General features: G+C 43.6%; 1 protein-coding gene across 11 annotated transcripts in view; it reads right to left on the bottom strand.

The window, feature by feature from the left end:
• Positions 1–24865, bottom strand: part of PTPRM (protein tyrosine phosphatase receptor type M) — an 884286-nt gene that overhangs the window by 96906 nt on the left and 762515 nt on the right. For all 11 annotated transcript variants that reach the window (XM_089305318.1, XM_008261054.5, XM_089305319.1 and 8 more), the window contains one exon: positions 3691–3767. In XM_089305318.1, coding sequence (XP_089161444.1) covers positions 3691–3767 — 77 coding nt within the window. The remainder of the gene's footprint in view (positions 1–3690; positions 3768–24865) is intronic.

Here is a 24865-nt window from a genome sequence, read left to right as displayed (position 1 = left end):
GTAAGTACATATCTGTTAAACCTGATGCTCTTAAAGGCAAGTTGACAACAATGAAAGACAAAAGCAAACACATTTTTACATACACCTGACCTGCCACAGGACTCTAATTATAGAATCATGACCAACAATAGAATTCCGTAGACAATCACTCATTTCTCATTAGCTGAGTGTCACATGGGGAAGAACCATGACTTATGTGTTCTACATATACAGTGTGTCTCAAGGTACCGAGCAGATAGGAAAGACTCATTGGATAAATTGAGCTACACAGTCCATGAGTGGCCTTTGTGGCTAAATGCTAAGATCGTCCTTGGCCTATCAGCACCCTGAATACAATTGATCTCCTAAAGACAGTTTTTTCATTTGGTTCCAGGATCTGACACTCTGCTACCTATATCCTGGCCACTCATCTTCAGTTTTTTTGGCTGTTCCTCTCCTTCACAGATGTTAGAATCTCGCATCTTGGACTTTTCCCAGTCTACACTCACTCTTAGAGCTCTTGTGCAGTCCGCTTGACCTTCAAAGCCATGTATATCTGCTGAATCTCCCATTTTCATTGCCAGTCCAGACCTTTCCCCTGAAATCTTGTTGCATATTCATTGATAGATACACACACACACACACACGCACACACACAGACACAGACACACACACACAATACACATGAGGGCACTTCAAAAAGTTCACGGAAAGCTCAAAGTTCATGGTGTAAACATTTTTGAAATCCACGTATAGCTTTTTCATGATGAGTGTTTTCTATGAATTTTGTTTTGAAGATCCCTCCTAGGCATGAATTTCAACAATTTTTTGGCACCAAAATAAGCTTATATTTTAGCTGTACTGTTCATGAATTTTTTTGAAGTAACCCTCATATTTAAAAGTTTAACACATCTAATATAGAACTCCCCAAATCTGCTCAAATAATAGCAGCTCCATCACTTGAAGGCATCCCTGACCCCTCTCTTCCTCCTGTACCCCACAGCCAGTCTGTCAGCAAACCCTGTAGATTCAGCCTCCCATGCAGCTCTGGGCTCCCACATCTGTCGACCTCCATAGTTAGCCATGGTGGTCTCCCTCAGAGTATTTCCACAGCCACCCATTAGGCCTCCTGCTCTACTCCTGCCCGGCGGCTGTTTGCTCTTTTCTCTGCAGCCGGATCACCTCACACCTCTGCTCAGATTCCTCCAAGAGCTGCAGGTCTCCCAAGTGTTATATATCACCAACACTCAGGAACCTCCTCTCCTCATCTCCTACAACTTTTTCCACCCACTTCACACCATTCCACCAAAATTCCCTGCTTGCTTCTTTTCCTCACAGCTTTTGCTTGGCTGTGTCCCACCTGGAATGCAATTCTCCCAGGCAATGTGAATGGCTCAATGCCACCCCTGCTGTGCTCCAATGTCACCTTCTCAGGGCAACTGACTCCAGCCACTCTATTACCAATGGTGTTCTCCTTCAATCCCGGCACTCCCATCTAGTGTTCTAGTGTTCTCCATAGCGCATGCTACTTAATAGTATTCCATTTATTGATTGTCCATTTCTCCTGATTAGAACATCAGCTCCAGTAGGTCAGTGGTTTGGTTTGATTTTTGATTGGAATTGTTCACAATTACAGCTTAGCACCTTGAACAGTAACTCACATACAATGGATGCTCAATAAGATCTTATTGACTAGAGGGAATAAAGGGTGTCTGCCTATTGACTTTTCTCTCTGTAAAAATAAAATTAAAACTCATTGATCTGGTATTTTCATTACTTTTTGGCCTTGCTAATGATGTCCTTGAGCTGGAGTCTTGTCTCCTTTGTATCCCTACCCACCCATTGTTTAAAGCTCAGTTTTGGGGCTGCTGCTGTGGTGATGTGGGTTAAATCACTGCCTGTAGCACCAGCATTCCATCTGGGCACGGGTTCCAGCCTTGGCTGCTCCACTTCTGGTCCAACTCCCTGCTAATGCACTTGGGAAAGCAGCCGAAGAGTCCAAGTCCTTGGGCCCTATACCCACGTGGGAGACGGTGTCAAAGCTCCTGGTCCAGCCCTGGCTGATGTGACCATTTGGGGAGTGAACAAACCAATGGAATATCTCACTCTTTGTAACTCTGCCTTTCAAGTAAATAAACTAAATATATTTAAAAGAAAAGCTTAGTTTGAATTATTTCCTCTACAGTGCCTTCTCCGGTTCCATGTACAACTTCAGTTAATTATAAGACACTAAGCACTGGATTGAGTTCCTGGCTCCCAGCGTCAGTCCCTGGCCAGCCCCAGCCGTTGTGGGCATTTGTGAACTAGCAGATGGAGGCCTTCTCTGTCTTGGTCTGCCTCTCTGTGTTTCAAATACAAGAAACTTTTTTTAATGGCACAGTGGTCTTGTTTGATGGGTAAAATATGAACTTTTTTTCAATAATTATCTCCCAGACTCAACCCACAAATCTATAACTAAAATGCCAAATCTTTCCAGTGAGCATGGAAAATAACATTCTTACGGTTATTTTTAGACAACTATTTCCTAGAGATTTTGATACTAGTTGTTTTTAGGACCACCTGAGTCAAGTTCAACCAAGAAAATAAATATAGGCTGAGTGCTCCTAATCTGAAATGCTTGGGACCAGAAGTGTTTCCTATTTTGGATTTGAAATTTGAATTTGCATACATAATGAGATATCAGGGAGGGGACCCAGGTCTAAACATGACCTTCATTTGTCTCATCTATACTTTATATACACAGTCTGAGGTCACTCTGGAGAATCTTTTTAATAGCTCTGTACATGAAACACATTTTGTACATTGCTGCTGAAGGGGTCGGGAGTTTTTATCTTTGAGGGATGATAAATTAACTGTATGTTGTGTTTTGACTGTGACCTACCACCTGAGGTCAGATGTGGAATTTTCCACATGTGATATCATGTTAGTGCTCCACAAATTTTCGGATTTTGGAGCATTTCAGATTTTCAGATTAGGGATGCTCAACCTGTGTATGGGGAAAGCCTGTCCCTAGGAGTTCTGATGGGACATCTAAGTACAGGGTGTGCCTTGGAAACTGCAAGGTAACTGGAATTTGCTTGATATAAACTTGGACATTTCAGGGAATAGCAATTTGCCCTTGATTTTCCAGTCTACTTTTGATTTCATTCATTCTTGCCATTGACAACATGCTGTCTCCTAGAGAATGTAGCCTAATGTAAAACATTAAGTTAACATGATGCAGAATGAACAAAGAAGCCATCGTCAATAATTAAACAGCTTCCATATTTAATGACCTGTCTTGCTTGCATTGGAAGTCATGGGGAACAGCTGCAGACTACTTTGAAGGCAACTTAAAAGTGCAGTGGTGACAAGTGATTGTGAATCACCATATCAGGAATTAGAGAGATTTGTCCTATTAATATGCAAGCAGATTTTAAAGTATTGAATAACGTTAAGTTGTTGACAAGAAAAGGAAATAGCATTTTCTTGGTCCACATAGGCACAGGGCAGCAAAGAAGGCAGAGAACATTACAAAGAAAGTTAGCAACAAAGAGGCTGAACTGAGAAAGGGAGGGAATGCATGGTCACTGTCAAGGTCTGTGGTGCCCTGGCAACATTAATTTTGCTTCTGGATTGAGGCCAACATGTGTCCAACAGTCTTACAGTAGACACACAGTCTGGGATGTGCTGGAATGTGGTGGGGTTTACTGACAGTTTCAAAATACATACATCGATGTAATTGCCATTGATGTAGTCTGAGTTGGTGTCTCCTTCTATTGTCTGCAGCCTCACCCGGGAATGGTCATCTACAAAGGAAAAAGAAGAGAACAGCCATTAACAACGAAAGCAATGGATTCTGGGAGCACACAGAGCTTACTCACACAGGAAGGCACTCAATGACACTATGCTGACAAGGTCCTGGGAGGATTTTCAGGCATTTCACACCCTGAAAGTCCTCCACTTCACAGTTACATGGAAGAGGGAAGAGGGGAGGAGAAACAGGGGTGAGGCGAGGGGTGGGGACCAATACTCATATCCATAAAGACTCCAGTCGGAATGCAGATTGGGCTCTCAGTTCTTTCCTGAGATGCCTGCCTGCTCTGTCAGGAGTACTTTCTCTTCATTAAACTTCACTAGCATGCTTACTGCTAAAAACAAAGCAAACAAAAAACTATGATAAAAGTGGAACAAATAGATTATTTTAATGCAAAAATTGAAATTTATGCATGATGAAATCCATGCATAGTTTTTTCATAATTCACATTCCAATAACCTTTTTGAAGTACCCCTGTAGAGGCTCTTTAAGGATAAACAAAGAATTACATATCATATACCTTCAAAGCCCCAGATTTTGCTATTAATACTGGGAAGGATTTATAATACTTCACCTCTTATGATAAATCTCATTAGCTTATTCTTTGATCATTGACACATGGACATCATCAGCAAAGGTTTGAACTTTTTAATTATATTTCTGTGAACCACAGCCAAATTATGTCTTAGATTGGAAGCTGCAGCAACTTCACCAAATTACATACAAACTGTCTGAGGGCTTGGAGTTGCCTTTGACATCTACTTGGATCAATGTTGGGTACAAATTCACGGCCTAGCCTTCTGGCCTGTGCAGATGTGGTCCTAACCTTTGTTGCTTGACAGTTCTCTGAGCCCTCCCTCTGTACCTGAGGATACTGCAAGGGACAGCAATGCTCTAAGCACAGGCCAGTCAATAACAACACCAACCCTTAGTCTCCCCATCCGGAGAAGGGGACCACAGTGCTTGCCTCAATTTGCACTGCTCCAAGGGGTAAGTGACAATACAGACTGCCAAATCTGATGTCTGACACACAGAAATTACTGGGTAGAAGTCTTAATTGTGGCATAAATTAACTATATTTACATTATTTTCTGAATGAAAACAATTTAACCAAGAGCTCTATGGAGGCGACTCAATTATTTCACTGAAAATTGATACTTTCAGAAGGAAAGTGCTACAAGCACCATAATGGCTAAGACTGTCCTCTTTTGATCACTGTTCTGCCCCCAGCCCCTAGAGTGGTGCCTGGGACACAGTAGGTTTTCCCCCAAGTCCTTTTTTGAGTAAATGTAAAGTGAACTTTTTTCTTTTAAACATCTATCCTTTAAAAATTATTTTCCTTTACTGAATGCTCTTTTTAGCAGAGAAACTCTTCCTTCCAATCCAAGTGTCCACCAAAGCTTGGTATGTGGAATAGAAGAAGCCAGTGGCCCCGAGCAGGGAAGCACTAGATTTCCTGGGTGGTTAGCTACAGGAGCCTGCAGAAATTCACCTGCAACATAGCAGGGACAGGGGGAGTTCCTGATGGTAAACTATCAGTGCTGTGTTCTGATGTGAACTTCGCTCAATATTTCATCTGGGTTAGTGGGTGAGATATGAAGACTCCAGCTGGAGCAAGAGCCGGGCAAAGCACAGATGGCAGATCACTTTATCCCCAGTCATTGGACCAAGTGCTGACTTGGGCCTGTTCCTTGCTGGTGACAGTGGGTAAGTTACCTCTTCTCTCTCTGCTTGCCTTCACTTCTCTGTAAAATGGGGACGAACACTGCTGATCTCATGGGGATATTGTGAGCATTAAAAAATATATATCAAGGGATTTTTAGAAAAATGTTTGGCAGAGCGTGAGTGATGGTCGGAGGCCAATTACTATTGTACTATGTACCAGATGCCCACACTTCTCATTATCTTTGTATCTAATACCCAATCATTGACAGCAACTCCAGGAAGGGACCTATACAGTCAGAACACTTCCTCATGGTGACCCATTTTAGGAGCTAGTTTCCCAGGACACAGATTGCTTCAACAGTTTGCTATGCTGGGAAGTTGGAAGGAGCCGTGTCACGTGTGCACTGGATACCTGTGGGCTGTTGTGGCTTTTTGTACGTGTGAGGAGAGCCACCGCATACACGCAGCTCTTTTGCAGAGTGGAGCTATCAGCAATTCCACTGGCAAAACCATCTGAGCTTTCCAGATGAAAGATGCTGCAACAGGACCGAACCTTGGCTATTCCGTGCACACCAGGCTTTGATTGCACTCCTGACGATGGAGATTAGGTTTGCTTTCCTGTGCACTTGGACTTTGCCTGGGCAGCTTTCACTGGGCAGGTAACTGCACTGGAGCCTCCAATCTCGAGGAGCAGGCATGCCTTAAGAACATATTATAGCCCCTGTCAGAATCCTGCCTCTTGCGTGTTGTATTTCTTTTGGAGGCTCAGGATGAATACTGCCCATTTCCTGAGATTTGCTACCTTTGGGCTTTTCCAGTTGATCCTACATGCTCTCTTAGGGACTTCGATCTCTGACAAAACTGAATTCTCATCTCCTATAAACAGAACCTTCGAAATCAAGTGTCTTCATCATCTCCTACAGCTGAGTCATTTCATCCCCTCCCTCCCCCCTAGCTACTGCTCCCAATTTCACTGCTCTCACTCCCCTCCTGATGGAGAAATCTATAAGACATAAGGACAGGAGCTGGCACTGTGGCGTAGTGGGTAAAGCCACCGCCTGCAGTGCTGGCATCCCATATGGGTGCTGGTTCATGTCCTGGCTGCTCCACTTCCAATCCAGCTCTCTACTATGGCCTGGCAAGGCAGTGGAGGATGGCCCAAGTTTTGGGGCCACTGTACTTGGGTGGGAGACCTGGAGGAAGCTCCTGGCTCCTGGCTCCTGGCTTTGGATCGGCTCAGCTCTGGCTATTGTGGCCATCTGGGGAGTGAACCAGTTGATGGAAGACCTCTCTCACTTTCTCTCTGCCTCTTTCTAACTCTGCCTTTTAAAAAAATAAATAAATCCTTAAAATATACAAATACAAAGCCGGCGCCGCGGCTCACTAGGCTAATCCTCCACCTAGCGGCGCCGGCACACCGGGTTCTAGTCCCGGTCGAGGCGCCGGATTCTGTCCCGGTTGCCCCTCTTCCAGGCCAGCCCTCTGCTGTGGCCAGGGAGTGCAGTGGAGGATGGCCCAGGTGCTTGGGCCCTGCACCCCATGGGAGACCAGGAAAAGCACCTGGCTCCTGGCTCCTGCCATCGGATCGGCGCGGTGCGCCGGCAGCAGCGCGACGACCGCGGCGGCCATTGGAGGGTGAACCAACGGCAAAGGAAGACCTTTCTCTCTGTCTCTCTCTCTCACTGTCTACTCTGCCTGTCCAAAAAAAAAAATACAAATACATACACACACACACACACACACGGACAGCACAGCTCCTAAGCAGACATATTGTTTCTACATTTCTATGGATGCAAAGAGTGGATTCTTCTAGTTCATAATGTCTTTTTTTTTTGCAGGCAGAGTGGACAGTGAGAGAGAGAGACAGAGAGAAAGGTCTTCCTTTTGCCGTTGGTTCACCCTCCAATGGCTGCCGCGGCCGGCGCGCTGTGACCGGCGCATCGCGCTGATCCGATGGCAGGAGCCAGGTACTTATCCTGGTCTCCCATGGGGTGCAGGGCCCAGGGACTTGGGCCATCCTCCACTGCACTCCCTGGCCACAGCAGAGAGCTGGCCTGGAAGAGGGGCAACCAAGACAGAATCCGGTGCCCCGACCGGGACTAGAACCCGGTGTGCCGGCACCGCAAGGCAGAGGATTAGCCGAGTGAGCCATGGCGCCGGCCCATCATAATGTCTTACAGTAAAAAACCAAATTACATATATTCTGAATATCCCAGCAGCACCTTCCTAGCACCCAACTCCAGGGACTCCACTCAGTGTGGCTGCAGTGCCCTGCACATTGGCTCTGGCCACCACCATTGCATGCCCACTAGCAAGACAAGTCTGTTAACAGCAAGTGTAACTACAGATGTGCACTAATATGAACGCAAGGATGCAACTGCTGGGAGTGAAAATTAGTACAATCACTTTGGCAAACAATTTACTATTAATGAACAAGGCTGAAGATAGCACCCCCCATGACCCAGCAGTGAGGAAATGGTTGGTGTGCACATACTGACGCACACACATGAATGTGCACAGCAATACTGTTTACAACGCAAAACTGTAAACAATCCATCAACTGAAGGGAGATAGGAACTGTGTTAAATTAATGAGGTGGAACATTATTTAGTAATAAAAGTGAACAAACTATTGTTGCTCCCCGTCTTCGTGGAGGAGCGACACTGAACCCTGCCTAGGCTTCATATCCGAGTCACGGCACCATTATGTCGCTCCCCCTCTTCGTGGAGGAACGACACAGGACCCTGCGCTGTTCTTTTGTCTGCTCGGCCCTCCCCGGGTTTGCTGCTGGTTCTTCCCGGGTTGGCTACCGACCCTTCCACCTCCGTGGAAGGGCGGTTCCCCCTAGCCACTTTCCCCACTTCCGCGGGGGAGCGGCACACCGCCGGCCGGCTCTCTCGGGGGGCTGCACAGGTGTTCCCTCAGATGTTCCCCTTAGATGTTCCCGGTGCATGTTGTCTCTCTCCTCCTTTATAGTCCTCTTCCGCCAATCCCAACTCGGCTGCCCACACGCCGAGTACGCTGCTCTCCTCCAATCAGGAGCAGGATCAGCTCCTGGAGGTCATCACTCAAGTTGGCAAGAGGCAGCTGCGTAGAAGCTGTTTTCTCCTCTCCCAGCGCCATATTGTGGGAGAGCAGATGCATAGAATAAGTCTTAATTCCAGTAACTCAGTCCAGTCCGGGTTGCTCCCCACAACTATACTTACATAGAACAAACTGGACAAATGATAGAAATCTAAGACTGCACATGAAAAAGCAACACACAGAAGATTACTAGGGCTCCTCAGAACCTTCAGTGTTGATGGAAATGTCCTCCATCTGTGCTTAGCACAGTAGTTACTAGTCACATGCTGTCATGGAGCACATGAAATGTAACCAGAATGACAGAGGAACTGGCTTTTTACTTCAATTTCTCTGGATTCAAATTTAAAAAGCTATACGTAGCTAGTGGCTACCATATTGGAGAACACAGCCTCTAATAGCAAACTAAAGCTCAAAAACAGGCAAGATGTCGCTGTCTGGATATTCTTTGGATCTGGGATCTTTGGATGTTGTCAGATATGGTGCCTGCTAGCCACTTGGGGCTAATCCTAATTGAGATGTGCTGGAAGTGAAAAATGTACACCAAATTGGGAAATTTAATATGATAAAAAGAAAATAAAATATCTCATTTTATTATGCCTATATTGATTATGAGTTGCAATGTTAATATTTAGGATATATTGGCTTAAATAAATATACTTTCAAAGTTAATTTTGCTTATTTTCTTTTCTGTTTTTTAGTGTGCCTTTTAGGAAATTACACTTACACATGTGGCTCGTATGTGTAGTTTATATCCGAGTGGATCATGCTGTGAGAAGATGCATAAAACAGGAAGGACAAGTATGAAAGTTATGACTGTAAGTCACAATGGTCATTGTCCGAGTGGAAGAAGGGTCCATCTGAGAGGCACACTGGGCCTGTCTGGGTTGGCAAAGTGCTGTTTATAGATTGGTTGGTGTTTTTATGGTATTTGCATTACAATAATATATTAAATAGCACATGGATTTTTGTGCCCATTTATGTACATATATTTTGCTATAGGAAAGTAAAAGAATCTCCTTTGAAAACACTACGCTATGTGAAACAAGCCAGATAGAAAAGGAATGGAAGGACAAATACCATATGATTTCACTAACACAGTACAGTTTCAGTACCCCTTATCCAAAATGTTTGGGACCAGAAGTGTTTCAAATTTCAATTTTTTCTTCCAATTTTGGAATATTGGCACATACATGAGTTAACCTGGGTATGGTATATAGTCTAAACACAAAATTCATTTATTTTTCACATACACCTTTTAACACATAGCCTAGAGGTAATTTTATATGATAATCTTAATACTTTTGTGCGTAAAACAAAGTTGGATGGTGTGGAATTTTCTACATGTGGTGTCAAGTCAATGCTCAAAAAATTACAGATTTTGAAGTGTTTCACATTTCAGATTTTTGGACTAGGGATGCTCAAGCTAAACCTAGATCACTCAAATTCATAATGAGATAAATAGAATGGTAGTGACCAGGTTGGGTAGAAACAGGAATGAGGAGTTATTTAGTGGTTACAGGATTTCAATTTGGAAAGACAAAAAGAATTCTGGAAATGGATGGAGGTGATGGTTGCACAACAATGTGAAGTACATAATGCCCATGAAAAGTGTGTTAAAAATAATTTAAAATGGTAAATTTTGTGTATTTTACACTTAAAAATAAATACAGTTTTTCATCCTTCCCTTACATAACAAGTCCACGTTCCACTTTAATCCCAAACATGCTAGGAAACAGCACTTTCAAGGTCGGGGGGACACGTGTGGACATGCAGTCCTAGAGCCCTTGGATCCCTCTGCCAGGCAGATCTCTTGAGGTGGGCTCCTCCCCTTTCCGAGATGAATAAACAGTGGTGACAGTAACTCCAAAGTTTGCTAATAGAGGACAACAGTCACACATTATTCATGTGAACTCAGTAAATATACTTAAGAATGATAAAGTTCAAGTTTGTAGACTAGTCTTCCTTTCAGTGATAAAGTATGAATACTGAGACAAGCATCTATCTTAAGCCACGCGTGCCAGCAACTGACAGTGGGCTAAGTGTCTAGGAGGAGTCCAGCCCTGTATGAGAACACAGTTACACACGTTCTGCCCATGGAGAACAGACTGTTCATCACAAGACTGCATCTCTTAGCTGTCATGGGTCAGCATGTATTGAGTCAATCTTCCTGCCTTCCCACAGGCTCTCCTTCCTAAATAGGAATCCAGTAAACAGGAAAGAAATACCATGACCCCCACCGAGTTAGTGAAACGCCGGCCCTTCCAGCCACACAGCCGATGCCACATGGCTGCTGGGATATCTGAGAATGGCTTGGAGTAGACGCTACAGATTCTCAGGTGTGCTCTTTGAAATCAGGTGTTCAGTTGGTTATAAAACGATTAGATGTTGACTTGGGGACCCATAAGTCACGATATAGAGGCTCATCGTCACATTTTCTTGTAATTTAATTCACCTTGAATCAGATGCCAATTAAGAAGATGAATATATCAACCATTCTTTTAGGGAAGTTATTCTCTTGGGGGCACTGTTGAGGCTAAATCATACCAAATCTGCATGAGGAAAAGCCTGGAGGACATTTCTGCAGTGTAGCAAATATGGTAGTCACTCGGGCAAGGACTCCAGAGAGTGGCCAAGGGCTCATGCACTTGAGCACCTGTTCTGCCAGTTTGCTCTGCAGAACTGCAGGTTAGAGGGGCTTTCTCAGGGCCAGGGTCTGTCTAGCCATTGGGATTGAAAGGAGGAAGAAACCTCAAGGACTCACTGTGTAGGGATAAAATTTAGGAAATCCAATGGGATTTATGGTTAACAATAAGTCAACTATTAATCATGAAAGCCACAGGGTCAAGACCGAGAGTGTGGTATTTCTGGAGATACAGCCTGGTAAGTGTGAGAAGGCCTGAGCTTCAGGGTTATTCATCCCACCTGTGTCTCTCTCCCAGCATGGGTGTTTTCCCCTGGCTACTCCACAGCCATTTCCTGTTGCCATTTTGTGGAAAATGAAAACAGGGCGGTGTTGTCCCAGAATCCTTGACGTGAATGCTGGCTCTATGAATCCCATGAATACTGAACTTGTACAACTGTGGATCTCGGTGAGCTCCTTCCATAAAAAAAGGGGTGACAATAGGCCACTTCATAGGCATGCTGGGAAGATCATGTGAGATAATTTGTGGTAAGTGCTGGAATATAGGACAGTCTGTTCTCATTAAAAATAAATTATCCCTCTTATGTGAATAAAAGCAATGTCCCTGTTTTTGGAGTTTAGCCATAAGAGCTTCAAAGTGCAAAGAGCCAGGAAGCTTGAACTGAAGATTAAGTGGAGGCTGGCACTGTGGCTTAGTGGGTAGTCTCCACCTGCAGTGCTAGCATCCCATATGGGCGCTGGTTCAAGTCCTGGCTGCTCCACTTCTGATCCAACTCTCTGTTATGGCCTGGGAAAGTAGTAGAAGATGGTCCAAGTCCTTGGGCCCTGCACCATGTGGGAGACCTGGAAAAAGCTCCTGGCTCCTGCCTTCAGATCAGGGCAACTCTGGCCACGGCAGCCATCTGGGGAATGAGCCAGCTGATGGAAGACATCTCTCTTTCTCTGTCTCTGTCTCTGCCTCTGTAACTCTGCTTTTCATATGAATAAATAAATAAATCTCAAAAAACAACAGAGATTAAGCAGCCAGTCTTTGGGGAAGTGGAGTTTGAACTAATTTTGAAGAGAAAACAGGGAAAGGCTCAGAAACAGGCTGAACACTGCTCTGCAATTCCTACATTTCAATCTCCTGGCATCTATTCATCTTTCCAGTCCCTATTTCTGTGTGGTATAGTACAGATGCAGAGATCACGGTTCTGCACAACAATCCCTGTTTGAATCCCAGTTCTGTCACTCTGCTTGTGTGACCTTGCACAAGTTACTTAATCTTTCTATGCCTCAGTTTCCTCAACTGTATGATAGTGCCTACACTATGATGGTAGGTAACAAAAAATAATGAAAAATGGAATTAAAAGATTAAGTTTATTTTTGTGCAAAAAATTGAAATACATGCATTGCTTTTCCATAACAAACATTTTCCACAAATATTTTGAAGAATCCTCCCTTATAGACACTGATTGTAAAATTTTTTGCACTAAAATAAACTTACTTTTTTTTTAAAATGAATTTTTGTTTTACAGGCAGAGACAGAACAGAGAGCGAGAGTGACAGTAGAGAGCAAGAGAAGGAGAGCACTTCCATCTACTGGGTTATTCCCCCAAATGCCTCCTACAATTGCTGGAGTTAGGCCAGGCGGATGTGGAAGCTGCGAACTCATTCCAAGTCTCCTATGAAGGTGGCTGGGACCCCAATCAGTTGTGTTGCTGCTTCCCAGGGTGCCCATTAACAGGAAGCAGGCATCAGGGATGGAGCTGGAACTCAAAAACTTGGGCACTCTGATATGGGTTGCAGACATTGCAACTAAGGTAATAGACACTGGGCCAAATGCCTTCTCCTAAATGTACCTTTTGATGCCACTTATTTGAGGGCCACTTCTTTCCACTGGGGTCTCACTCACAGAGATCCTTCATGTAGAACAATTTTTGCCACAGTGTCTTGGCTTTCCATGCCTGAAATGCTCTCAAGGGCTTTTCAGCCAGACAAGGAAAACTTAAGGGCTGATTCTGAGGTCAGAGTGTTACCTAAAGCGATTGTCATTCTATGAGTCTGCTATGTGGACTGCTTCCCATGTTGGAACATTCTCTCCTTTTTAATTCTATCTATTATTATTACCAGACATTTGATCCTGTTTATATGATCACTTTAACACTTAATCCTATCTATATGTTTACTTTAACACTTAAGATGGCATTTTTACTACCTGAGAGCTACTTTTTAAAAGCCATTTTTCTATTACCACTTTTTAGACCTTTCATTGATATCAACAGAGAAATGATCAACAGTGATCAAAGGCATCTGATATAATCATTACAAGGAATTACTATGGCTTTAATTTATTTATTTGGAAAGATTCCTATGATATATTACAAAGTGAAGATGACACTTTACAAAGATGTATGTCCAATAAGGCTATTTACATGAAATAATCGAATGCATCTGTACACACTTGACTCCATATCTCCTGCTTCCATATTTGTAGATTCAATCAATTGTGGAGGGAAGATTCTAAAAATTTTGCATTTGCAGTGAATTTCTTGTCATTATTCCTAAACAACACTGTATAACAAATAGTTACATAGATGGGGCCAGCGCTGTGGTGCAGTGGGTTAACGCCCTGGCCTGAAGCGCCGGCATCCCATATGGGCACCGGTTGGAGACCCGGCTGCTCCACTTCCTGTCCAGCTCTCTTCTATGGCCCAGGAAAGCAGCAGAAGATGGCCCAAGTCCTTGGGCCCCTGTACCCATGTGGGAGACCCAGAAGAAGCTCCTGGCTCCTGGCTTCAGATTGGTGCAGCTCTGACTGATGTGGCCATCTGGGGAGTGAACCATCAGATGGAAGACCTCTCTCTCTCTCTCTCTCCCTCTCTCTCTGCATCTCCTCTCTCTGTGTAACTCTGACTTTCAAATAAATAAATAAATCTTTAAAAAAACAGTTACTTACATAGCACTTACATCAAATTAGGTGTCAGAAATAATTCAGAGATTATTCAAAGTATGTAGGAGGATGTGTATATGTTCTTTGCAAACACTCTGTCATTTTATAAAGAGCACTTGAGTATCCATATGTGTTAGTGTCTATGGAGGTGCTAGAACCAAGATGCTATGGATACTGTGGGAGGGGAACTGTGTGGATATGGAGGTTGGGAAAACTGGAAGGATGGGCCTTTGCTGGTGAGAAAATATGGAATGATTTTTACTTTCATCTTCACAATTTTATGTACTGCTTCAATGATATACTTGATCTATACTGCCTTTATAAGCAGAAAGAAAAAAAATGTTTCCAGTAAAAAACAAAAGAAAACAAAACAAAAAACCAAAGAAACACCAATAGGGGTGGGCATTGTGGCATAGCAGTTAAAGCTGCTGTCTTGTGGTGCCAGGATCCCATACGGGTGCCAGTCTGAGTACCAGCTGCTCCACTTCTGATCCAGCTCTCCGCTAATGTACCAGGAGGGCAGTGGAAGATGATGCAAGTGCTTGGGCCCCTGCAACTATTTGGGAGACCTCAAAGACGCTCCTGGATCTAGGCTTCTGATTGGCCCAGCTCCAACTGTTGTGGCCATTTGTAGAGTGAACCAGTGGATGGAAAATCTCTCCCTCTGCCTCATTCTCTCTCTGTAACTATGCCTTTCAAATAAGACCTGGAAAAAGCTCCTGGCTCTTGGCTTCAGATTGGCCCAGCTCTGGCTGTTGTGGCTATTTGTGAATTGAACAAGCAGATGGAAAATCTTTCTCTGTCTCACTCTCTCTCTGTAACTCTGCCTTTCAAAAAAATAAATCCTTAAAAAAGTAAAAAGATCTAGTAACAGCAAAAGTAAAACTGATAACTTCATGGCATAGGGAAAAGAAAATTGGAATGAAGCAGAATAAAATGTTAGCAGAGTTTTCATTTGCATGGTGAGGTTCTAGGCAATTTTCCCCAACATTTATTTACTGTACAAATGCCTTTAATGTGTATGAATTGCTGTTATAATTGGAGAAAAAGAAGCCCATTTTCCATGCATGGCTGGAATATGATTACAATCCAACTAATGTTTTATCATCATCACAGCTCTACTCCATCAAGAAATGTAACAAACTATGTCACTTTGACAAACTCAATCTGCATTTTCACTCAAAAATTTTAAAGGCTTTTACTAGATATAACAGGGCAGAACACACATTTCTGGATAAGAAAGTGGCACATAAAGACCTGGTTACAAGAAATCACTGCATATGTTGAAAAATTATAATTTGCTGAGGCTTTTACACATGTATGTACATACACACTGGAGGTGACATCATAGGAGATTTATTTTTATTTTTAAATATTTATTTGAAAGGCAGAATGACATATTTATACATATCTTCCACCCACTGGTTCACTCCCCAAATGCTTGCAACAGCCAGGGTTGGGACCAGGCCAAAGCCAGGAGTCTAGAACTCTATGTGGGTCTCCCACAAGGATCTAAGTATTGAGGCCATCATTCTGCTGCTTTCCCAGGCACATTAGCAGGAAGCTGGACTGGAAGCAGAGCTGATGGGACTTGAACTGGTGCTCCAATATGAAATGTCACCATAGCAAGAGGTGGCTTAACCAGTTATGCCGGGACGCCAGCCCCTCATTGAGATTTAAAACAAGATTCCATGGGATTGGAAGGGTAGGGGAGTGTGGGATAGAGGGAGATTGATTAATGATTATCAAAATATAGCTAGATAGGAGGAATTATTTCTTGTGTCCTACAGCACAGTATGGTGGCTGCAATTCACAATTATCTAATATGTATTTTATAAAGAGCTAGAACAGAGTTAAAGCATCACAAAGAAATGACAGATGCTGAAGGAGACTGAAATGCTACCTGCCCTGATTTGACCATTATACATTGGGCACATTTATCAAATTATCACTCCGTACCCCCCCCATATATATATATATATATATATACATATACACACACACACACACACACACACAATTATGTGTTAATTACAAAGAAAAACTAGGTAAATGGCCTTTAAAATTATGTAAATAGCTTTTGAGTAATTAGAAAAAAAACCAGGTATCTGTACTCTAGGTCCCTAAAACATGGCATTTGTGTCTTTCCCATCAAGTAATACATTTAAAAATCCCTTTAAGTAGCTTCAAGTATTTTCATGCTTTAATATTAAACAAAATGGTTCTAGGTAATAGCCTTGCAATTTTAACTTGTGTGTGATTAGATTATTCCCATAGCAGCAGAAATGGCGTATGTCATTGATAATCTCTAACCTCCAGCCAATTCTCTCTCTGCTAAATATTGATGGCATATTTAGGGTAAATAGGAATCACAATGATCTAAGTAACATTTGGCCTCTGAGAGAAGACTGGACATTAATTTTAATTACAATTGATTTCTGTAAGTAGTGGCCTTGCTCCTCTTGTGGTTACGCTCTTGCCTAGGACTGCTGTCCTGCTTGTTTCAAGGGGCAGGATTCTCAGCAAGAAGCAGAGGGACCCTTGAGTTGAAGGGCTGGTGGCTCCGTGTGCAGCTTCACTCTGGTTGTTGGTGCATGTGCGTCTTGCCCCATTTCTGGCTCTGTTTATCTAGTCCTTCTGTTGGATCCTGCTGCTCTTTACTCTTCAGAATCCTGGTTGGGATCCCTGACTTATATTTTGTCTGATCCTTCTAGATTTTATCCTATGCCTTCCCAGGCATATTATTTCAACCTGTTTCTCCCTGATTCCTGCCCATATAAATTTAATACCAGAAGATCTACTTGCCAGTACCCTCTCATTAACTACATTTTTCCCCCTCCCTACAGGGCAGTCCTGCCTTCTATAGTTAAGCCAGATCATGACAACTGTGGATTCCTAGCCAAGGATAAAGACAGTGTTGTAGTCACTTAATCAGAGAGAAGCACACTGCTATGATATAAAGCCCTGCAAAAACAAGGCCTTCAGGGGCCAGTGCTGTGGCATAGTAGGTTAGGCCTCAGCCTGTGGTGCCAGCATCCCATATGGGTGGCTGCTGGAGTCCCAGCTGCTCCTCTTCCAATCCAGCTCTCTGCTATGGCCTGGGAAGGCAGTGGAGTCATGTCTTCACCCCACATTAGAATCTTTATTGTGCTAGATCTGTCAACAGGCCAGGATTGACTTAAACTTTTCTCCACGACACAACATTCCTTTGTGCAGGCTGAGCAGTTGCGTCTTATTGCTCATTACTATAGGCCCTGTGGGTTGGGTCCAAGGCTCTCCATGCGCCCTAAGCTCCTTTCACAGACAACTGCATCACACGATAGCTTCAGCCACCACCCATAAGCCCCAACACACTCAATATTTGGGTCCAGACCCTTCTGTTTTGGGTTCCAGAGCAGCCTATATATTTGTCTATTGTATTGCACTGAAGGTTTCAAAAGCATCCTATTTTGCCCCCACAATTAAACTCCCAAGCTTGCTGTGCTCCTGCTAACTTTCTGACCACCCCTCCATTCCACAATAAGTCTGGTTCCCTTCTACAGTTACCCATCTGAGTAAACCATCCATCCTTCCATCTGTCTATCTCACTGGCCGTCACCTGTTAATCTATCAGTTCACCCATCTATCCTCCTGCAAGTTAGAGATGGAAGACTTCTGCTGTCTTCCTTACCTCATAGCCTGTCCATCTTTCAGTACAGCCAAGCACTTCTCTTGTATCCATCCTGCTGGCCCTTATTAATCATCCGATTAATCCTGTGCTATGGGGAACCTTTTTCTTATAGTAATGTCCCCTTCTAATCCATTTTCTACTCTGCAGTCAGATCAAAATTATCCAATGCAAATTTGATTTACATCCCACCCCAACAACTTTAATGAAACCTCTTTGGTCTTTATAATAAAAACTAAAATCCTTCATCTTCCCTAGAGAGCTCTGTAGGTCTGCAGGTCTGGCCTCTGCTTCCTCCTGTGTCTATCCTAACTCCCACCTTTTACCCCTGGCCTCCTGGCCTCCTCCTGTTCCTCAAACCCAGAGGGTTCCCTTGTGTGACAAGGTCTGCTCACAGGACATTTGCTGTCTACAGCACCCTCTTTTATGCGGTTGTCTTCCATGTCACATCCTCAGGGAGGCCTGCCCACACCTCCCAACTAAGTCAGCCCCACATTATGCTTTTTTTTATGTTTTATTTTAGGGCAGGGATGTGTATAGTGTGTGTGCTCCTTTCCCAAATCCTGATCTATATGAAACCACAGAACTTTCCTCACTTTAAGTAGCTATAACTTTATCTTAACCTTTTTAGGCTAATGCTGAGTTCTCTGTGAAATGAGACAGCTCTTAGCTCTAGGGAAAAGAGGAATGTCCAGCCTTTTTAAGAAAAAAATATACATTATTTTTATTTATAGTCACCCTACTGTGTGATAGAATCCACAGCTTTTTATTCTTACCTTAGTATCACTGAGTAACTATTGACCGACCTTTCCCCCATACTTGCCCACACACTGTTCTCATGGCACCACCTACTTCTTCTCGTACCATAACTTGAATTTCATTTACTCCTGTAATCATTGCACTCACTGCTCCCTACCTACATCCCAGGACTGTCAGCTTCATGAGGGAAGAGACTCTGTCAGCTTTTGTCACTGTGGTCCCCAACTCTTCCCCTTGCTCCTTCTGCTCCAGCAAGCCCGGCCTCGCTGTCCTGACCATTCTGGGGCAGGTACACCTCCTCCCTCAGAGCTGCCCCTCACTGCTTGCACCGCTCCTTCTCTGGCCTGCATAGAACAAAATGTGGAAGCTGCCCTATCTCCTTTCTTTGCTGCATCTCCTATTGCACAGAACACTTGTCAACACACGTGAAAACAGAATCAAAAGATAAGTTTATTTTGGTGCAAAAAATGTTTGAAATCCAGGCAGTTTTTCCTCTATTCACGCTTTCCATGAAGTGTTTAAAGTACATCATATTACACCATGCACTCAGTCTGTTTTCTGTGTCCCCTGCCAGAGTGTCACACAAACCATTCTCCCTGATTTTGTTCCCTGCTCTACCGCTGACTCCTAGAATAGTGGCTGGCACAGAACAGGCACGCAGAAAGGATTTGTTCACAGAATGGCTTCCGCTTGGCTCAGAGCCTGGCACACGGCAGGTCTATATGGATTTGATGAGTGAATGGCAGAAAAGAGGGGGGAGGGAGCCAGCGGAGGAAGCTCCTGCAGATTCTGGTTTCTTCTCTTCAGCTGCCTGCCAGTCCCCTGGGAGGAGGAGGTGGCCACAAGAGGGTCAGCGGGGGTGACTGGTGTGCCTTCAGCAGGCGTTAATTACAACCAGGGGCTGTGGCGGTGTGAGGAGGCTCTATGTGCAGTGGTGGGAAGGGCAGATGGGGTGTCCCTTTAGACTTGGAAAGGGATAGCTTAGAAAATACACAGTGCAAAGAAGGGAAACGCTGAATTTCCCTGTGAGCAGGGCCCAGTAAATGATTCTCAAGCACCACTAAAATCATTTTATATGCATCTATGTTCTGCAAAAAGCAGATATGCTGACAAATCCCCCAATTCCTCCAGCCAGGAGGTAGGGTAGTCCCCAAGGCCTAGGCTCCTTGAAGCAGTCTTCTCAGTAAGTGACACTGGTCTTTCTGCAGTTACTTGCATGTTTAGGGGTGGTCAGGCATCACACACTTTCATGTGTATAAAGAAACCACCGTTCTATTTGGGGATAGACATAAGCGTGGCTTAGTTAAGTGCTTTTATTCTTTTTTAATCCTTAAATCCTGCCATAATTCTAACAACAGCTCAAATTTGTTTCTACTGCTGTAAAGACACATGGACAGCCTCAAATAAAGCTGTTCCCAAACACTGAGTCTCGGGGTGACATTTAAGCAGTGTGGTGATTTATTAGAATCAATCAGGTAACTTGCACTCCATGGAGGCCCTTCCTAGTGACACTATCCAGGCCACTGGGTCAACCACTGGTCATGGACCTGCACCAGGGCTCCTGAAATTTAAGGCAATGGTAGTGGTTTTCCCTCAAACCATTTATGGTATCCACCAGGGTGGATGGTATTTCACAAATTTCTTTTTCTTTTCTTTTTATTATTATTATTTATTTTTTTGACAGGCAGAGTGGACAGTGAGAGAGAGAGACAGAGAGAAAGGTCTTCCTTTTGCCGTTGGTTCACCCTCCAATGTCCGGCGCGGCCGGCGCGCTGCAGCCGGCGCACTGCACTGATCCAAAGCCAGGAGCCAGGTGCTTCTTCTGGTCTCCCATGGGGTGCAGGGCCCAAGCACTTGGGCCATGCTTCACTGAACTCCCGGGCCACAGCAGAGAGCTGGCCTGGAAGAGGGGCAACCGGGACAGAATCCGGTGCCGCGACCGGGACTAGAACCCGGTGTGCAGGCGCCGCAGGTGGAGGATTAGAATCAATCAATCAATCAATCAATCAAATTTGATGGAAAAAAGGAGTTGAAAGATTAATTTATTTTAGTGCAAAAATATTTGAAATCTATGCATATGAGGGGTCTTCAAAAAGTTCGTTGAAAATGCCTACTATGGAAACCTCAATTCTTTCACCAAAATAAATGTAGTTTTAAATTCTATTTTCCCACAACCTTGATGAAGTACTCTGATATTTGGCAGGGGTGGATGAATAGTTCTATCTAAGAAGTTGGCTATCCTATTTTAGAAGCACTAACAATTGTTTGGCAGGTTGTTAAAGTAACTGATATCTCAGGAAATGCCATCATAGGGCCTTACAGAGAATTCTATAAATAACTAGCTTACATATAAGTAAATATATAAGCCACATTATATGAAACTATAGTCATAGAATCAATTGTGTAACAACCGTTCTGCAGGGATTTCAGAAAAGAAACGCAAACAAGGGAGAAGAACATGGTTGCGCCCAGGATGCTGTGGCAGGTGAGGAGGAAGATGGAGATGGAGCAGCTGGGGCAGAGAAGCTGCACCCTGAGATTGTCTCTGACAATGCACTGGGTACAGGAACTCTGGAACAGCACCGGGAGGGCATGGGTTGGAGGGAGGGCAACTGTGGGCTGGAAAATGAAGCCCTAGAGATCAGGGTGGAAGGACAGCCAGGCAAAGCACCAGAAATGGAAGCTGGAGCCAAGCTTGGGAAGAGCCAGGTCCCTGTACACAGTGGTGCTAACATTCAACAAGCAAGAGGCAACCTGCAATCGTCCAACAGCCAAGCATTTGAACCCGACACCACAAAATGCAGGTGTTATCGGAAAACATAAACCAAACTTAAATATTTAGGGTTCTTGCCTTTAGCTTAGAGAATAATTCTAAGCTCAGGCACAAACGAGATAGTCAACATGGTAAAGTTCAGGATTTATTTGGAAAGTGAGAGAAATACACAGAAATGTAAGGGCTATATTAAGGGAGAGGGGGTCAGAGAAAGCAAATGGGGAATTTCATATCATCCTTTTCCTGGGACCAGCCCAGAGACTGCAAGCACGAGAGGGCATGCAGGCAGCAGTGCAGTACACAGTGCGGGAGAGCAGGGATGAGAAGCGACAAAATAAATAAATAAATAAATAGATAGATAGATAGATAGATAGGGTCCTTTTCAGTGGGCTGGGTAAAATATAATGGACCCCATTTTGTGTGCAAATGGATACTCTAGGGTGTCAAAATTATTGCTAATGCAATGTATCCAAGTCACACGCTTAAGGATAATTAACCTGGTGAAGAGCTGTGTCTGTATTTATCTTCTCAGATTCTGCAAAGAGACTGTAAAGCTGCATAGCTCTGCACACATTTCTACGGACTTACTTCTAAGGGTACAGTTTAAACATGGACTCCTGGATCCATGTCTCTCTGTAATACTCCTATTTTGTATCACATAGATAGGAGTAAGTATTTAGTAATAATATAGATAGGACTAAAAGAGGAGGGAATGTTCCAACATGGGAAGCAGTCCACACAGGAGACTTAGACAATGGTAACTGCTCTAAGTAGCACTCAGTGACCTCGGAGTCAGCCTGTAAGGCATTCTGGTCTGAATGAGAAGCCCACGAGAGCATTTCAGGCATGGAAAGCCAGGACGCTGTTGCAAAAAGTGTCCCTCTCATGAAAGATCTCTGTGGTTGAGGCCCCAATGGAAAGAAGTGGCCATAGAAGGATGTACTCTTCTCTGAAGGGAGAAGAGAATTTCCACTTTGCTCATGTCCTTGTCTGAAAATTGATGGGGTTTGTGGATTCAAAAGGCTTCCATAGCCTAGGCATCTCACATCAAGAGACTCGGATGATCACGGATGTCTTACTTAAGAGTGCTAATTGCTAAATTAACAACAGCAGTCACTGTGTACTAACTTCCCATGCAGGATCTCTGTCCTCCAAGAGTTGTACTGTTAGAATTAATGGTAAAACTTGGACTCAAAGATTTACTTTGCTTTAGTGTGTTAAGTAGATGTATTCTTATGTCTCATAAGTTTTAGTTATGTTCAAGTGTCCAACTCCATTGCTTGTAAGAAATTTGTTATTATCCTTAGGTGCTTCCTTACAGTTAATTAAGTTTCACAAACACAGGCTCTTGGTCCCAGGTCAGTCTCCCTCTAATACTCCTATCTTGATCATTTTAAGGTCAAACGGAGAGTACAAAATGGTTCAAGGCCCCGGGGCTATTAATGAGACAACTGTTTCAAGGCATCTTATTGTGTGCTAAACCATTCCCTCTATCTACAACTTTCTCCTACATCCCATTAAACCTAGAATCTAGGTTTCCCCAATAAAGCTCAGGTTTCTAAAGAGGTAGATTACCTGAGATATAGTTTGACCCCAGGAAAGCCTGTTCTTTCAGTCAAGAAAAAAAAGAAGCTATTCCATCTATAGGGTCACCACAGACAAAAAATCAGCTAAAAATATTTCTGGGGATTTGGATTAATAGCCAAGCCTTTGTTTGAAGCTTTAAAAGGCCCTGACATAGACCCACTTCGTTGGACAGGGGAGCTACAAATGGTGTTCCGAAGAATTAAACCGCTTTTAACAGAAGCTCCAGCATTACGAATTCCTGAGTGAGCCATTTGTCTTGTTTATAGAAGGATCCCCTTCAGACCAGTTGCAGCCTAAATGGAAGGGACGCTACCAGGTGCTACTGAACAAGCCTACCCCAGGCTGCAGGGCATCGCACGCTGGGTGCATTTGCAAGGATTAAACTTCTACCTCTTGAGTCTTCACAGGTGAACTCGAAAGACTAGTCTGCTTATTCCTGTGAGCCAATTAAGACCTTAAATAACTCTTTAAAAAGCAAAAGGAAAGGAAAGCTTTTGCTTTTGTCACATCAAGAATGTGCACTTCAAGGCAGACATGCTGTACTTATGTCTTTTTTTGATTCTTTCTGGGAGCTGTTATTGGCAGAAAAACTCCTCAGTGAGTTCTTCTATTATAATGATTGGAAGTCCTGGTGAACCACATGAAGCTGATTTTAAAAATCTGACCATAGCTTTAAGTAATCTGGCCTACACTTCAGGCCAACTTTTACGGCAAATACTTAGGTCAGTGGACACTCTGTCCATGGTAGTTATGGACACATTAGACTGGCCATGGAATATATAGTATAGAGCAAGGAGGAACATGTGCAGTGATTGATGGAATCTGCCACCTTTACTTGAACAGTAACATATTCACTGAAAGAGATGTTAAAAATCTTTATGCTTATGCTAAACAGTTTTATAATCTGCAAAAAGATAGCCTTTCACCACCTACTATCTGGGAGTTTATAAAATACGTTCTTTCCATCTTAAATGGCACTCCACTTGCAATCTGTTTTGTTCTCATTTTGTTTATGCTGACTGATACACTTGTATGTTTCAGAACTCAATGACTTCTGAGAGTAATGATGACCATGCAGGTGACACAGCCATTGGTGGTGACTGAGAGTTCTCCAGCTCATGAAAAGAATTCATTAGATGAGCTAGGAAGAGACTTCTGGACCAGGACAGGAAGAGCGTGCATCCCTGATCAGCAGGAAGCAGCTACAGAAGATCTGATGAGTCTACGTCCTTCAGCATCCCTTCAAGACAAAGGGTCTGGAATCGCTGAGAGGAGAGTGATATGGGACCTGACCCGATCCGGGAGATAGGGAGATAGGATTAGGACAGCACCCCGCTGCCCCTGTGTAATCTCACACCCCCTGCATGATCTCACCTGTATCCACACATCTGTCAATCAGACTATATAACCACTCCCCTTTTGGAAGTGAATAAGAGGCTTGGATTGTGCTGCGATGGTCCTTGCTCTCCTGTGTGCCTCTTGTGCACGTGGCCATTTTGCTGCTTCTCGGGCCTGCTCTTCTGCACTGCTGCTAGCTACTGCTCTCCTGCCCATGTGTCTTCTCCTGCTTGCAGTCTCTGGGATGCAACTTCCCATTTACCCTTCTCGGGCCCCTCTCCCTTAATAAAGCCCTCACATTCCTGTGCATTTCTCACACTTTCCAAATAAATCCTGAATTTTACCATGTTGCCTGTCTTGTTTGTGCCTGAGTTCTGAGTTTAGAATTCTTCTTTATGCTTAAGGCAAGAATCCAAAATATTAAAATCTGATTTATGTTCCCTGATAACAAAGAGTTGTTTTTTTTTTTTATTTTAAATGATCTCCTGAATTTACAAGGCTAAAGAGGAACACAGGAGTAATAAAGCTGTGATTTTTTTTTTTTTTCAGGAACTAACCATCTCCAATGCTTTGTGGCATTTCAGTGCATTTCCACAACAGGTGAAGTTCTCAGGACAGAATGACATCCAGAAGATTCACGACTT

Source organism: Oryctolagus cuniculus, chromosome 10, assembly GCF_051225735.1.
Source record: "Oryctolagus cuniculus isolate XC-2025 breed Fujian yellow rabbit chromosome 10, ASM5122573v1, whole genome shotgun sequence".
Lineage (NCBI taxonomy): Eukaryota > Metazoa > Chordata > Mammalia > Lagomorpha > Leporidae > Oryctolagus > Oryctolagus cuniculus.
Note: the sequence above shows the minus strand (reverse complement) of the source record. Positions and strands in the feature narration are given on the sequence as shown.